This window comes from Neomonachus schauinslandi, chromosome 7 (genome assembly GCF_002201575.2).
Source record: "Neomonachus schauinslandi chromosome 7, ASM220157v2, whole genome shotgun sequence".
Taxonomy (NCBI): Eukaryota; Metazoa; Chordata; class Mammalia; order Carnivora; family Phocidae; genus Neomonachus; species Neomonachus schauinslandi.
In genome coordinates this window covers 9,659,540-9,675,488 of record NC_058409.1, presented here as the reverse complement: position 1 = coordinate 9,675,488, position 15,949 = coordinate 9,659,540, and the positions used below count along the sequence as shown (strand labels likewise).

The 15,949-nt window shown below is 38.1% G+C and overlaps 1 protein-coding gene across 1 annotated transcript in view; it reads right to left on the bottom strand.

Moving 5' to 3' along the window:
* The window catches only part of COMMD10 (COMM domain containing 10), a 214,889-nt gene that overhangs the window by 192,973 nt on the left and 5,967 nt on the right, over nt 1–15,949 (bottom strand). Inside the window, exons 3-4 of the mRNA XM_021701801.1 lie at nt 12,545–12,655; nt 10,520–10,675 (exon numbers count right to left, since the gene is read on the bottom strand). Coding sequence (XP_021557476.1) covers nt 10,520–10,675; nt 12,545–12,655 — 267 coding nt within the window. The remainder of the gene's footprint in view (nt 1–10,519; nt 10,676–12,544; nt 12,656–15,949) is intronic.

The window sequence follows — 15,949 nt, the reverse complement described above, 5'->3', positions numbered from 1 at the left end:
ATTAAGAAAAAGGAAAGGCAAGCCACAGACTGATAAAATAGTCACAATACATACACTGACAAAGGACTTGTATCCAAACTATATCAAGGATTCTTATCACTCAATAAGAGTAAAACAAAGAAATCTATACAAAAATGGGCAAAGATTTGAACAGGTCATTCACAAAGGAAGATACACAAATGGCCAATAAACACATAAAAAGATATTCAACATCTTTACGTTCACTATCCTTACACCTATCAGAAGGACTAAAATTTAAAAGACTGGCAATCCCAAGTGTTGACCACTATGTGAAAAAAAATGACTGGCTGGAATGTAAACTAGTAAAACCAGTTTGAAAACTGTTTGGTAGTTACAGCTACCCAATCAATCCACCACTAAGTAAGAAATGAAAAGATATGTCCAGGGCGCCAGGGTGGCTCAGTCAGTTAAGCGTCTGCCTTCGGCTCAGGTCATGATCTCAGGATCCTGGGATTGAGCCCCACCTCAGGCTCCCTGCTCAGCAGGGAGTCGGTTTCTCCCTCTCCCCCTGCTTGTGCACTCTCTTTCCCTCAAATAAGTAAAATCTTAAAAAGAAAAGATACGTCCATACAGCGATGTAAACATGAATATTAACAGATTTATTCAAAACAGCCAAAAACCAGAAATAGCCCAAACATCCATTAGCAGATCAAAGGACAAATTGTGATATATCCACATGACAGAATACTACTCCACACTAAAAAAGCACAAACTAACACATATAATAATATGGATGAACCTCAAAATCTGACTCAGTGGTAGAAGCCGGAGAGAAAAAAGTACATCTGCCTGGGACGCCTGGGTGGCTCAGTTGGTTAAGCAACTGCCTTCGGCTCAGGTCATGATCCTGGAGTCCCGGGATCGGGTCCCGCGTCGGGCTCCCTGCTCAATGGGGAGTCTGCTTCTCCCTCTGACCCTCCCCCCTCTCATGCTCTCTCTCTCTCATTCTCTCTCTCAAATAAATAAATAAAAATATTAAAAAAAAAAAAAGTACATCTGTCTGATTCAATTCATACAAAATCTTAGAAAATGCAGTTTATAGGGAGAGAAAGCAGATCAGTGGTTTCCTTGGGCCAGGGTTAGGGGAGAAAGGGACTTCCAAGGGGCATGAGGGAACTTTTGAAGGTGATGAAAATGCCCTGTGTTTTGATGATGGCAGTGATCTCCTGAGTGCACATGTATCAAAATTCCTCAAACTGTACAATTTAAAAGGAAGCAGTTTACACTATGTAAATTATAATGTAATAACATTATGTTTAAAAGATACAGTGTACTAAAGGTTGTAACAGAAGAATATACAGATGCAATGGGAGCACATGTCCAGCTGCCCACTCCCACCACCCTCTTTGTCATTCTCTAGTCATTGGCAAGAACAGGGGTCAATAAGCCTCCAAGGACCAAACCATACAGCTGCTTGTATCCTACAGAAAGAATCCTCAGTTGTGACATCTCTAAGTACATGAAGACAATGCCAGGACCTCAGAGATGACTATTATGCAATATGATATCCATATTACACAGATGTGAGTATACGACCATGTATCACAAAGATGCAGATAAATGTCTTGAATTAATATTGGAGTTACCCTGCACCCAGGTGACGGCCCACCTCGACAAAACATACTGTATAAATCATACCACAAAGGGCTACACATTAGGCAATCTCCAGAAGACATCAAAAATCCAAAAGTGACTAAACCAAGGCCCTTCTTTAATGCTGATGCTACACCAAATCATAGTAAGAGGTACAAATGCTTGATTACACATATCACAACTTAGGGATACTCCCTAACTATATCCTAAAGTTCCGATGCCACTAAAGTCAACCTAGTCTCACTGCTAGGGTGGCATGGAACTTCAAACTCCTTGACTCACCGACATGCCCAAAATACCTGATCATGGTCTTCATAACCAAGCTGTAAAGTGATGAGGGAAAACATCAATGAACCATCCTTCAAACTGTTGGCCCCTGCTACCTACTAAGAACATATGAAAATGATAGCACAAGTTTGAGGACACTGAAACGTCATTCAGCTAATGCTCTCACAATTGGCAACAGTCTGAAAAAGTACATCAACTCGATTTAGCGATCTTTGAATACTATGCACATAATAAGAGTAATTTTGCTAACAGCACAATTTTTGGCATTAGTAAAATCTTTATTTAATTTGTTAATGGTTCTGGCTTTAGGCAATTATTTATAAAGCAGAGAACACGTTTCTGTTTCAAATAAGACTGATTACGGGTCTCTTAGATCTAAAGCTCTTTAAACTGATGGCTGCAATTCAGCTAATGACATCGCCTTTTTTCCTGGGGAATCTCCATTTCAAGCTAAAGCTATTCTTCTGTGGGAAAAATGTAAATGACTGAGTCAAGTATTCCAGCAAAATTCAGGAGTCATGAAATAAATGAACCACAAAAGGTTTGAAGTAGAACCAAAGAGAAAACACAAAAGAACACTGGGAGGGGTGCCCGGTGACTCAGTCAGAAGAGCGTGCAACTCTTGATCTCGGGATCGTGAGTTCGAGCCCCACGCTGGGGGTACAGATTACTTAAAATAAATAAATAAACTTAAAAAAAAAAAAAAGACTACTAGGAAATACGGGCTCCTGGGTGGCTCAGTTGAGTGTCTAACTCTTGGTTTCAGCTCAGGTCATGATCTCAGGGTCATGGGATTGAGCCCCGGGACAGATTCCGCGCTCAGCGTGGAGTCTGCTTGAGATTCTCTCTCTTCCTCTCCCTCTGCCCCTTCCCCTACTCGTGCTCTCCCTTTCTCTAAATAAATAAATTCTTAAAAATAAATAAATAAGTACTAGGAAATAAAAAAATATAATCCACACCCCCTTATTTGTTCTTTTTCCACCAATAAATACAAATATCCTTCTTTATAAGAAAGCCTAATAAACTGCACTTCAAAATAACACAATTTGTAAAGCAGACATATTGTGCATTTACTCATTCAACAACTATTTATTAAGAACCCACTATCCCCCAAGGGCTATTTTAAGTAACGGAAATACAATAGTGAACAACTGCTCTTGTGGAGCTTACAGTTTAGTAAAAGAGACAGAAAAATTAAAAAATAAACAAAATATGTAACATGCCAGATGGGAATAAATGTTATGTTAAAAAAAATGAACAAAAGTACCATAGAGACATGTGGGCCTTTTCCACTATGATGATCAGGGCAAGACTCAATGACAAACGTGACATTAGAACAAACAGCTGAAAAAAGGGAGCCAGCCATAAAAACTTCCAGGAGAAGAGCTTCTGAAGTAAAGAGATTGGATGTGACCAAAGTCAGGCAGGTGAAGGACGTTAAGAGGTGAAAGTCAACAAGATAAGGTAGTGGACTAAGGAGGTTATAGATCATGAGGAACCTTAAAAGCAATCATAAGAAATTTGACTTCTATTGTAAAACACATAGAAAGCCTTTGGTGGATCTGGAGCAAAGGGCGGATAGAATAAGATTTAGAATTTTAAAAAATCACCTTTATGGGGCACCTGGGTGGCTCAGATGGTTAAGTGTCTGCCTTTGGCTCAGATCATGATCTCCAGGTCCTGGGATCGAGCCCCACCTCTGCCTGCTTCTCCCTCTCCCTCTGCCTCCCCGCCACTTGTACTCTCTCTGTCTCTCTCTCTCAAATGAATAAATAAAATCTTTAAAAAAATAATAAAATAAAATAAAATAATCACTTAGAGTTCTTAATCTGATAATGGTAGGAAACAGTTTATATCACATTACACTCTTTAAAAATAAAAATTATAACCACTAGACAAAATATTTTATTCTTTTATTATTTTTTAGAGAGTAGGGGAGGAGCAGAGGGCAAGGGAGAGAGAGAATCCTGAAGCAGACTCACTGCTCAGCGCAGAGCCCGACATGGGGCTTGATCTCACAACCCTGAGAGATCATGACCTGAGCCGAAATCAAGAGCCAGACGCTTAACCAACTGAGCCACCCTGGCACCGCTAGACAAAGTATTTTAAAAACAATGATTTGAGAGCATGGAGAACAACTTAAAGCAGACAAGAGTTAAGGGAATTCAACTCACTTAGGACGGGAACCACACAAGGCGACAGATTCACATTTATATGAGTTTCCCCAATCCATGAAGCGTGGGTTGCTCAAAAAAAGAGAAAGCCTCAGATTTGGCTCAACGGGTCAGCAAACCCATTCAGTGGTACTGACCCAAGAAAATATATGTCCACAAAAAGACTTGTACACAAATGTTCACAAAAGCCTTATTCACAATAGCCAGAAATGGAAACAACCCAAAGGTCCATCAACAGGAGTATGGATAAACAAATTGTGATATTTTTATAGGATGAACTACTACTCCCGTGACCAAAAAAAAAAAAAAAAAAATGATGGCTACAAGTAACATGAATGAATCCAAAAAAATATTATGTTGAGATAGGAGTCAGACACATTTATTTGAGTCCATTTACATTGAATCCAAGAAGAGACAAAAACCAATCTACAGTGATAGAAAGTGAGGGCAAGAATGGAGGAATCAACACTAGGCATGTTCCAGGCGATGAAAATTTTCTTTATTTTGTTATGGATGGTGATGAAATGGGTGTACATAATTTCTGAACTCATAAACTGAACTCTTAAAATCTGTGCATTTTACTACAGGTAAATCATATTTCAATAAGAGACAATAAATAAATCTAGCAGCACTGGGGCGCCTGGGTGGCTCAGTCGTTAAGCGTCTGCCTTCGGCTCAGGTCATGATCCCAGGGTCCTGGGATCGAGCCCCACATCGGGCTCCCTGCTCGGCGGGAAGCCTGCTTCTCCCTCTCCCACTCCCTCTGCTTGTGTTCCCTCTCTCGCCGTGTCTCTCTCTGTCAAATAAATAAAATCTTAAAAAAAATAAAAATAAAAATAAATAAATAAATAAATAAATAAATCTAGCAGCATTTAAACCTCATAAACATTTATATTCAGTCAATCCCTGCACATGGAAAAAATATGCCTTTCACTTGATTCATAACATGCCAACAACTAAAGTAACAACAGAGGCAGAAATTTGACTTACATGTGGGATATAATTACAACAAAATACCTTTCCTATAAATGCAGATGACAATGTTAAGAAGTATTTAAATCCTGAAGAAGTGTTCAAATACATATTCACAGCTATATACTGTGTTTCAAGATTCAGCTGCATGAAGTATGCTTTTCCTGCCCTCTTTATATAAAGCTATTCATCCATCCTTAGAATTCCAAAAGAAATGAAATATTATGGATATTAAAGAAAACGCTAAAGCAAAATAATACAGTAAATTTTACAAATATCAAATCCAAATGTCTAATTTCTTAGACTCCACACAAAAAACAGGTATTTAACAATAACTGAAGCAAACAATTAGCGTTACACTTAACAATAAAGTAAATTGTACTATAATGGCTTAAAGGGGATATATTTTTAAGAATGTTATAGGAACAGGGCGCCTGGGTGGCTCAGTCAGTTGAGCGTCTGCCTTCGGCTCAGGTTGTGATCCCACAGTCCTGGGATCAAGACCCACATCGGGCTCCCTGCTCTGCCGGGAGCCTGCTTCTCCCTCTGCCTCTGCCTATCTCTCTCTAGGTCTCTCATGAATAAATAAATAAAATCTTAAAAAAAAAAAAAAAAAGAATGTTATTGGAACATTATGATCTTAGAAACATTAGCTATCCACTTTTAAGTGGAAATTTCTCAAGAACCTGCAAGAAGATACGATGAAATTTCATTAGTGTACAATGAAATGAGTAAATATTATGAATACATTTGCCACATAATTGGTAAAGTTAAGAACACTCTTAATAGGAGAAATTCACATTAAGCCTACTTCGAACAAATTTAAGTGTCAAATATATATTTTAAAACTCCCTAACAAACATATAAGGGCATCTTAAGAAAAAGAGCAGGCTACTAAGAGGGCTTAAAATATGCCTCACATCTATTTCTCATCATCATATCTGTTACTGAGGAGCAGACTTAACTCGGAATGTAAAATTATTTGGTGGGGATTATATCATTAATACAAAAATATTCTTTAATATCACAGGACACAGAAAAATCACGCAGCTAACACCTAGGTGTTACAGCGTAACGGCTTAGAACTGTGATGACTTGTGTCAAATCCCAGCTCTGTCACTTCAAGGTCTCAGAAAATAGACAAATCCGGCAATAATATCTGAAAGGTAAGTTTTTACATTTAATAGAGTAGGAATACATGTAGGAGAACTCTGAACAGAATTTTAGGAGTAAAATTGAATACAGGATTTAAGATCTGTCCAAAGGGAAATTCACAATTTAAAAAATGTTGTAACAGAGGCATTATAACAAAAAGGAACAGAAAGACCTCTTAAGAGGATACTGCTGATAAGAGGGAAGAAAACAAAATGCAAATAAGTGGTGGTGACATTTCAGTCTCAAGTTTCCAGAGAGATTAAGATGAAGTATATTAAAAAAAAAAAAAAGATGGGGTAAGATTTTACAATCCCTTCAATCATTCAATCTTATCTGGCAAAAAGCTACCACTAAGATCAGTTTTCAATCTGTCTCTCACTTACTGGATCTAAACAATAAAAGACGAACCAGGGTGTTTTTAAAAATGAAATTAAAAATAAGCACCTACAATTTTTAACATATTACTTAACTGAATCTGACTCTTTGAATTGAGAATTATTACCCAGAGATGTACCACTGCAAGCCCTGCATGGGGAATTCAGGCAAGTGAGCCCCTAAATCACCCAAAACAACAGTCACTATAAATACACCTTTGGTTCATTACCTAAGAAGTCTCTGCCATCTATGTTTGTTGCAATTTAAATGACGGGCTCTGTTTTCACACATTGCCTAAAGACTTATCAGAGCCCAAAAGGAAGACAGCATGATTAAAAGGAACAAGGCTTCAGAAACAGATCTGATTCTCATGTCAGCTTCACCACAGACCACTTGGGGGGGACATGGTACAGTTAGACTTTATAAGGTCTTATCTTCTTCCTTTTCAAAAATATCGTACCTACAAACAAAACTATGTAAACCAGCCTGCACACAAAAAAACTGTGCCTGTCACAGGAAAACTGTGGAGCTAACATCTAGGTGGAAATATCCTATGATGGCATAGGAGTGTGATGACTGTGTCAAATCTCAGCTCCGTCACCTGCACAGCTGCATGACCCTGAACCAGTTATTTAATCCCTCTAAGCCCCAATTTTATTTTCCACACAAACTATGACTATTAAAAGGTTTTACAAGATGCAAAGCACATAGTAGAGTATTTTGCCCACAATAAACACAAGAAATGTTTGCTGTGATCTTAAGGAAAAAGAACAAAGCTGGAGGTATCACACTTCCAGATTTCAAGATATACTGCAAAGCTGTGGTAACCAAAACAGGATGGGACCGGCACAAGAACACACACAGAGACCAACAGAACAGAACAGAGAGCCCAGAAAGAAACCCACGCTTATATGGTCAATTAATCTACGACAAAGGAGGCAAGAATAGACAATGGGGAACAGACGGTGTCTTCAATAAATATGGAGACAAGCAAGCTGGACAGCGACATGCAAAAGAATGAAAGTGGACCACTTTCTTGGACCACACACAAAATTAAACTCAAAATGCATGAAAGACCTAAATGTGAAACATGAAACCATAAAATTTCTAGAAGAAAACACAGCCAGTAAACTTCTTTGACATCAGCCACAGCAACATTTTTTTTAGATGTGTCTCTTCAGGCAAGGGAAACAAAAGCAAAAATAAACTACTGAGCTCCCTGTCCAGGGGGGAGTCTGCTGCTCTCTCTCTCTCCCTCTCTCTCTCCCTCTGCCCCTAACCCTGCTCACTCGCTCTCTCGCTCTCTCTCAAAATAAAATAAAATCTTTTTTTAATTAATTAATTATTGGAAACAAGGCAGGATGTTTGGGTTTATGAGTCCTATTTAACATCATATTAAAAGTCCTACTCAGGGCAATAGGGCAAATAAAAACAATAAAAAGCCGAACAAAACAAATAAAAGCTGAACAGACTGGAAAAGAAGAAATGAACTGTCTCTATTCATGGACAACATAACTATCTATAAAGAAAATCACAAGGAATCCACAAAAAAACTGCTATAACTAATTAACGAGTTTACCAAGGTCATAGAATACAAGGTCAATATACAAAAATCAATTGTGTTTCTACATACTAGCAATAAACAATTAAAAACCAAAATTTTAAAAAGAGTACCATTTACAACAACTCCAAAAACAAGAAATTTTTAGGCACAAGTCTAACAAATTATGTGCAGGATCTGTATGCTGAAAAATGAACAAAACTGATACAAGAAATCAAAGAGAACCTAAATAAATGGAGAGTTAACTCAATACTCAGTACTGCTAAGAAGCCATTTCTCCCCAAAATGATCTATAGCTATATAAGTTAAACATAATCTCAATCAAACTCCCAGCTGCATTTTTTTGTAGATCTAGAAAAGCTGCTTTTCAAATTTATATGGAAAGTCAAAGAAACTAGAATATGCAAAACCATTATGAAAAAAGACCCAAAGTTAGCAGACTCACAATACCTGATCTGAAGGCTTACTACAAAGCTACAGTAATGAAGGAAGTACGGTATTTGCACAGACCCAGAGATCAACGGAACCAAACACAGAGTCCAGACAAATACATCAAGTGATTTTTGACAAAGGGGCCAAGGAATTCAGTGACAAAAGGATGTTATCAACAAATTATTCTGCACGTGTATAAATGAACATCTAAAATGAACATCTCTATGCAGAAAAAAAGGAAATTTAATCTGGCCGCCTTACACAAAATTAACTCAAAATGGATCTTAGAGCTAAATGTAAAACACAAACCTATAAAAAAGAAGAAAACAAAAGAGAAAATCTTCATGACATTGCATTAGGCTATAAATTCTTAGATACAAAACCAAAAGCAGGATCGATAAAAGAAATTAACTGATAAGTCAAACTTTATCAGAATTAAAAGCTTTTATTCTGCAAAAGCCACTGTCAAGAAAATAAAAAGGAAAGCTATGGATGAGGAGAAAATATCTGCAAACCCCACTGGAGAAAGGACACATGCCCAGAATATATAAAGAACTCAAAAAGTCTGGGCGTCTGGGTGGCTCAGTCATTAAGCATCTGCCTTCGGCTTAGGTCATGATCCCAGGGTCCTGGGATCGAGCCCCGCATCGGGCTCCCTGCTCCGCGGGAAGCCTGCTTCTCCCTCTCCCACTCCCCCTGCTTGTGTTCCCTCTCTCGCTGTGTCTCTCTCTGTCAAATAAATAAATAAAATCTTTAAAAAAAAAAAAAGAACTCAAAGAGTCAACAGAAGGAAAACAAACACCCTCCCCACATTTTAACAACCCATAATAAAAACATTCCCATGCATTTCCATATGCTAGGATTTACACCTGAGACTATCCTTTAGATTACTATCATGGAACTTCCTTATCTGTCCAAGTGTGGAAATAACAGGCAAAAGATCTGAAAAGACGTTTTACCTGTGAAGATATATGGAGACAAGTAAGCACATAAAAAGATCATACACATAATCTGTTACTAGGAAAACACACATTAAAAACACGAAATACCACTACAAACCTTAGTAGAATAGCTTTGATAAAAGCCACGGACAATACCAAGTCCTGACAGGGCACAGGCGCTCCCACAGACGCTGGGGAGAATGCACAGTAATACGAACCCGTCACAAATCCTCACAGGAAATTGAAGAGGAGGGAGAACACTTCCCAGCTGGTTCTGCTATGCCGGTTTTACCCTGATCCCGCCAAAAACATCACCGGGAAACCACAGACTGATCTCTCTCATGAACATAGATGGCAACATTTTTAACAAAATATTAGCAAGTCAAATAGCAACATATAAAAAGGATGATACTCCACATGCAAGTGACACTGATCCCAGGAATACAGAGTGGGTTGTAAACCTGAAAATCAGTTATGTGATAGAACCTACTAAGAGAAAAAGGTCAAAAACTCTATGATCCTCTTTCCTTCCACTGACTAAAGGTTACTGAAGAGCTTGGAAATGCTGTTATTTTATATTTGTCCCACAGCGTTCACTTTGTTCACTAACTGCTGCTCAAGAAATACTGAGTACGTTCTGCTAGGCACTGACATGGACACACAAAGACAAAATAATCCCGGGATTCAGTAAAAATGTCGCAAGTCTTACACACGGGTATGCAGTTAACAAGAAAAACCAACTCTGCCCCCGTACTCAGAAAAACAAAAAAAAGGACTGTCTCGTTCCTATTCTGAAGTCACAGAGGCAAATTTTAAACTGGCAACTAAAACTAAATCACACTGTGGTCGCCAATATGTCTGGAAATAATTTTATAGGAATACTGTGTCTACTCTTTCTTTTTCCTGACTACCTCTCTACAAAACATTACCACCTTTAAAACCCTCACGGTACGACAGTGTTTGCCATTCTTACTGAAAAACATCGGGGAGGTAGGAGAATCCCATACCTTGTGGGGCGCAAGAATCCTCTGCCTGAATTTTTCAACAGTTTCTTGACCCATAGAAGACCAAGCATTGCCGAACGCTTCTGCTTTGTCTGGTCTGAGATGAAGGGCCTCTAACTGCTGCTGCAAAGTGGCCGGCTTCACGGTGTGATACACCGCCTATGCGAGAGGGGAAAAAGAGCACATGTAGCCCCAGTATTGGATTGTAACCAAATACAAAATTATCTTTAAATGATTTAAATCAAAAGAATAGCACCTATTTCTATTGTAGATTTTTTTTTTTTATTTTAGCAATAATGATACACACAACTGGAAGATGCAGGGCTAAAAGGCCTAAATTATTCAGGCTACCCTTCTCCATTTTTGCCTGTGTTTTAAGTAATCCTAAGACCACTTAATGGAAAAACTTCTTCTCTGCTTCAGCTATGGAAATGGTACCCTAATTAAAATATCATCTCCTTATTTCACTTAACGATTTCAAAGAAATGTCTCAGGGCACCTGAGTGGCTCAGTCGGTTAAGTATCTCCCTTGGGCTCCCAGGTCATGATCTCAGGGTCGTGGGCTCGAGCCCCGCATTGGGCTCCACATTCAGCAGGGAGTCTGCTTAAGATTCGCTCTCCCTCTGCCCCCTCATGCTCTTTCTCTCTCTCCCAAGTAAATAAATCTTTAAAACAAACAAACAAAAAACAAAGAAATGTACAACAAAAATTTTTCCAAGAAGCACTTTCTCAAAACTACCTTCATCTACCAACTTCCTAGGTAATATATAATAAAATCTTATAAACATTTCTAATAACATCTGTTCTTTCTTAACATCGTTCCGGAACAACTTTCTCGTAAACACCATGTTGCTCTGTCCTACTTGATTATCCTTTATTACTACTGAAAACTCCCAGGGTTAAGAACAGTAGTCGTCTTTATGATCTGTAATCTGTACAAGGCTGTTTGGAGTAGATGCCCGGGAGCTTGTCCTCCTACCAGTACCTGTTCACTAGAAAGCTCATGAAGCTACAGTACCATTTAAACTTTTATTTCACAAATATTCTACCAAGTCAACCTTCAGGAATTTACAGAGACCCTGTTTTAAGTGCAGCAATGTGCTAGGTTTATAGAAGATGAGCTAAAGATATGATAGGTCCCTCAAAAATTCAAAAGCTAGGGAAGGTTGACACACAGGAAATGATGAAAGACTAACGATGTGCTCCACTCTGATGAGCCAAGGATAAAAGGCATCCAAATTAGGGGAAGACTGCCAAGTGTAAGGGTCGTGGCGGCAGTGAGGAGAGATGGGACTTGAACAAAAACTTAATGCGTTGAACACAGACAAAAGCAAGGGAAGCAAAATGGTGGCTCAGTAGGAAGAACTAGCATGACAAAAGGCCTTTCGACAACTACTTCTCTTCTAAATGTTTTATTTATCATCCTAAAGAAATTCCCCAAAATCACTCATTAAAGTTCTTAAATAAAAGGTGTTTGTTTCTCCAACTTACCATACCAAGTAACGACGAATGAAAATGTTTTATACCCGTCTCAAGTCAATGAAGGCTTTTTTTTTTTTTAAGATTTTACTTATTTACTTGAGACAGAGAGAAAGAGAGAGCATGAGCAGGGGGAGGAGCAGAGGGAGAGGGAGAAGCAGACCCCTGGCTGAGCAGGGAGCCCGACGTGGGACTCAGTCCCAGGACCCTGAGATCATGACCTGAGCTGAAGGCAGACGCTTAACCGACTGAGCCACCAGGTGCCCTCAAATCAATGAAGTCTTGATTCATGCTGTCAAATACTTGACTCATGCTACTCAACATTCATATTCTTTTGAAGAATGCAATACTGTAGGGAAAAAACCATACATTCAATGTTTTTTTTACTACATTAAAATTCTGAATTAGAATATATTCATAGCTTCCATCTGTATACTTTTTTTGAAGAAATAAAATGTTATAGCTATCATAGAAAGACTGTTCATGTCCTCATGTACACAATAAGCAGTAAACAAACCACGGTTAGGAAGTTTGGGGCACTCAGAATACCTGTTCTAAAATGAACGATATTATTTCAAGAACTAGGTGAAGATCTTGTTTCTCTAGAGAAAATGCAGCCTGAAGTTTTTCTTCTTCTTCTTCACTGAAACTGTTCTCAGCCTACAACATAAAAAGCAAGCTATTAGGGCACGTTCAGGTATTCAAAACTTAAGACACTCGACACAAGAGTCCCTGAAGATTCATGTATTCATACATGGATGAGAAACTGAAAGAAAAAGTGAATCCAGGGTGAAAGAAACTGATGTGTTTGTAAATTTCAATATCTCAAAATCACAGTACAATTCGGTATTTGGATCATGCCAAATCAAGCTCATTGTAAATAAAAAAAATATTTTAAGTTCTATGATTTACAGGAGGTGGAAACTAATAGTAAATACCAAAAGAAATGGACATTTAGAAAAAACAATACTAGAAGATAAAACCCCAAAATGTTAACAATAATTAATACTAATGTCCATCTTCCTCAAATATATTTACTGAGTATTTACTATGTGCTACAGAGAAAGACTGTTCATGTCCTCATGTACACAATACTCTAGTTAGAAAGGCATCTAAAAACAAATAGTTATTCAAGTAATTTTCATTTTGAGCAGTTCTGCAAAAATGTGGGTTATTACAAGAGCATCTATAAAGCAGGAAATTAAGTTTTTTTATAATTTTTATATTTTCCAAAACTTCCACATTATGCACGTTAATTTTATAACCAATATATCAAAGAAGATAGTTAGCCATCTGAGTAGAACCTCTGACTAGTCTCCTTTCTTTCATATCCAAAATAATCTCCTTGATCTAAAGACACTGGTTTTGGGGCTCCTGGGTGGCTCAGTCGTTAAGCGTCTGCCTTTGGCTCAGGTCATGGTCCCAGGGTCCTGGGATCGAGCCCCGCATCGGGCTCCCTGCTCGGTGGAGAGCCTGCTTCTCCCTCTCCCACTCCCGCTGCTTGTGTACCCTCTCTCGCTGTATCTCTCTCTGTCAAATAAATAAAATCTTTAAAAAAAAAAAAAAAAGACACTGGTTTTAAGTAGGAAAAATGTACACTACTAGAACAACTTTAAAATAAAAATAACTACTCTATCCACACATACTAAAAACACCTTTCCCTACGGCTGCCTCCGCCTAACAGCAATATGGAGAAATTTCAGAAGTTCACAAGCCCCTGCCTTGACAGCTTAGGATGATGTACACCTACATGGCTGTTGAACCAAAGCAGCATCGGAACTTGAAGCTAGCATATTTTGGGAGGCCAGTCATCAGAACTAACAGCCCCTATTACCTGTTTTATGACTGAGAAAATCAGGAACCCAATTTGGCCAAAATGCCCATGACTTACCTCAAGAGCAATGTTTTGACTTAAAAGTTTCAGAATTTCTTTGACTACCATACATCTTCTTGAAATAATGACCTATGGTACCAGAGTTTATCAATATGAGGAATATAATAACAGTATCACATACATATATATATATATATATATATATATATATATATATATATATATATAATCACTGAACCACATGTTGCATTAAATTCAATGGATATTTATAATCTAACTTCCAAGTTAGTCAATCTGATTCCTTTTAACATACATCAATTAAGCTGCTTTGACAAAATAGTAATAGTGATTGAGCAGGTAGAAAAATAAACTTCGGTGTCCCCAGTATATGTAAGGAAGGGAGATTTTTTAAAAAGATACCACAAAAAAAAGAGAGAGAGAGACATTCTCAAGATTTTCAAGGGCATTATACTAATAAAGTGGTTTGGAGTGAGGTGGTAGAGGGAATATTTATCTTCCCCCATCCACTGGAACACCAGGCATGCAACCTTAAAATAAGGTGGAGCTTAAAATATGGGAGCAAAAGAGCAAACAGAGAATACAGCTATACACAAAATTCCAAACATATAGTCAACACCTTGCTCCAAAAACAACCTTGGGTAGATAAATACCTCTATTCGCTTCCACAAAAGCAGCAATTTCACTTATTTCTGTCTACCAAAAGCAACCCACACATATCTGGGAGTAAAAGAGAAGGTAAAAGAGACACATTCTTTTTTATCCTCTCAATGGGAAAAAATTAAGGCCCAGGTTTATAAAATTAGGGAGCATGTGTCCAAGAAACTTAAATTTTAAAATGAAAAATGAATGACTTTTTTCTCTATGTTTAAAGAGAGTAGGCCATAAATATATATACACACACAAGCAGAAATGAAAAACACATAAAGAATAGGTAGTACTACAAGGATTCACATGAAATGATCTCTGATAAAAGCGGTAAGTGAAGGAGGTATATGAAAACATACAAACTACACATTTCTATGTGTACGGACGTGTGTATGCATATCTGTATTTATTAACACATGGAAAAAGATCTGCAATAAAAACCAAATTGGTAACAAAGGCTACCTCTGGGAAGGTGTGGTGGTTTTATGATAACTGAAAATTCTTTAGCACTCCTCCCTTCAAAAGATGGAGACTAATTTCTTTCCCTGGAATGTGATCCATACTTAGTGACTTCCTTCTAACAAGAATGTAGTAAATGTGAAGCTATATGGTATCCCAGGCGAGGTCATAGAAAGGACACACCTCCCTCTCTTGGATCACTGGTTCTGGAAGAAGCCAACCTCCAAATCAGGAGGAAAGGCTTAAGTAGCAAGGAACTGAGGCCTCCCACCAGGTAGTCATACTGAAAGGAAATCCTCCAACCCCAGCCAAACCTTCAGATTACAGTAGCCCAAACAACATCTGACAGCAACCTCATGAGAACCCCGAACCAGAACCACCCAGTGGAACCACTCCTAAATTCCTGACCTACAGGGACTATAATAAATGTTTATTGTTTTAAGGTGCTATGTTTTGGGGTAATTTGTAATTCAGCAATAGATAACTAATACAGGGGAGAATTAAGATGGAAGGAGGGCCAAAGTTAACCAAGGGCGCATTTCAGTTTGCCATACTACTTAAATTTCTTATTTTTTTTTTTTTAAAGATTTTATGTATTTTTTGACAGAGAGAGACAGTGAGAGAGGGAACACAAGCAGGGGGAGTGGGAGAGGGAAAAGCAGGCCTCCTGCGGAGCAGGGAGCCAAGCGTGGGGCTCCATCCCAGGACCCTGGGATCATGACCTGAGCCGAAGGCAGACGCTTAACGACTGAGCCACCCAGGCGCCCCACTACTTAAATTTCTTAAACAAAAACTTATTCATAAACTATGAAATTTAAAACATGTTATTAAGATGATTAAATTAAGCAGTCTAAGAATTCTGAACTAGAAGGGCACAAAAAAAGCAAACTAAAAAAATCCATTGTTCCAACTTTTCTTTTTTATTTTTTTTGAAGAATTCATTTTCTTAATACGCATGATGAGTGAACTAACCTTAGTTTCACATATAGTAGAAA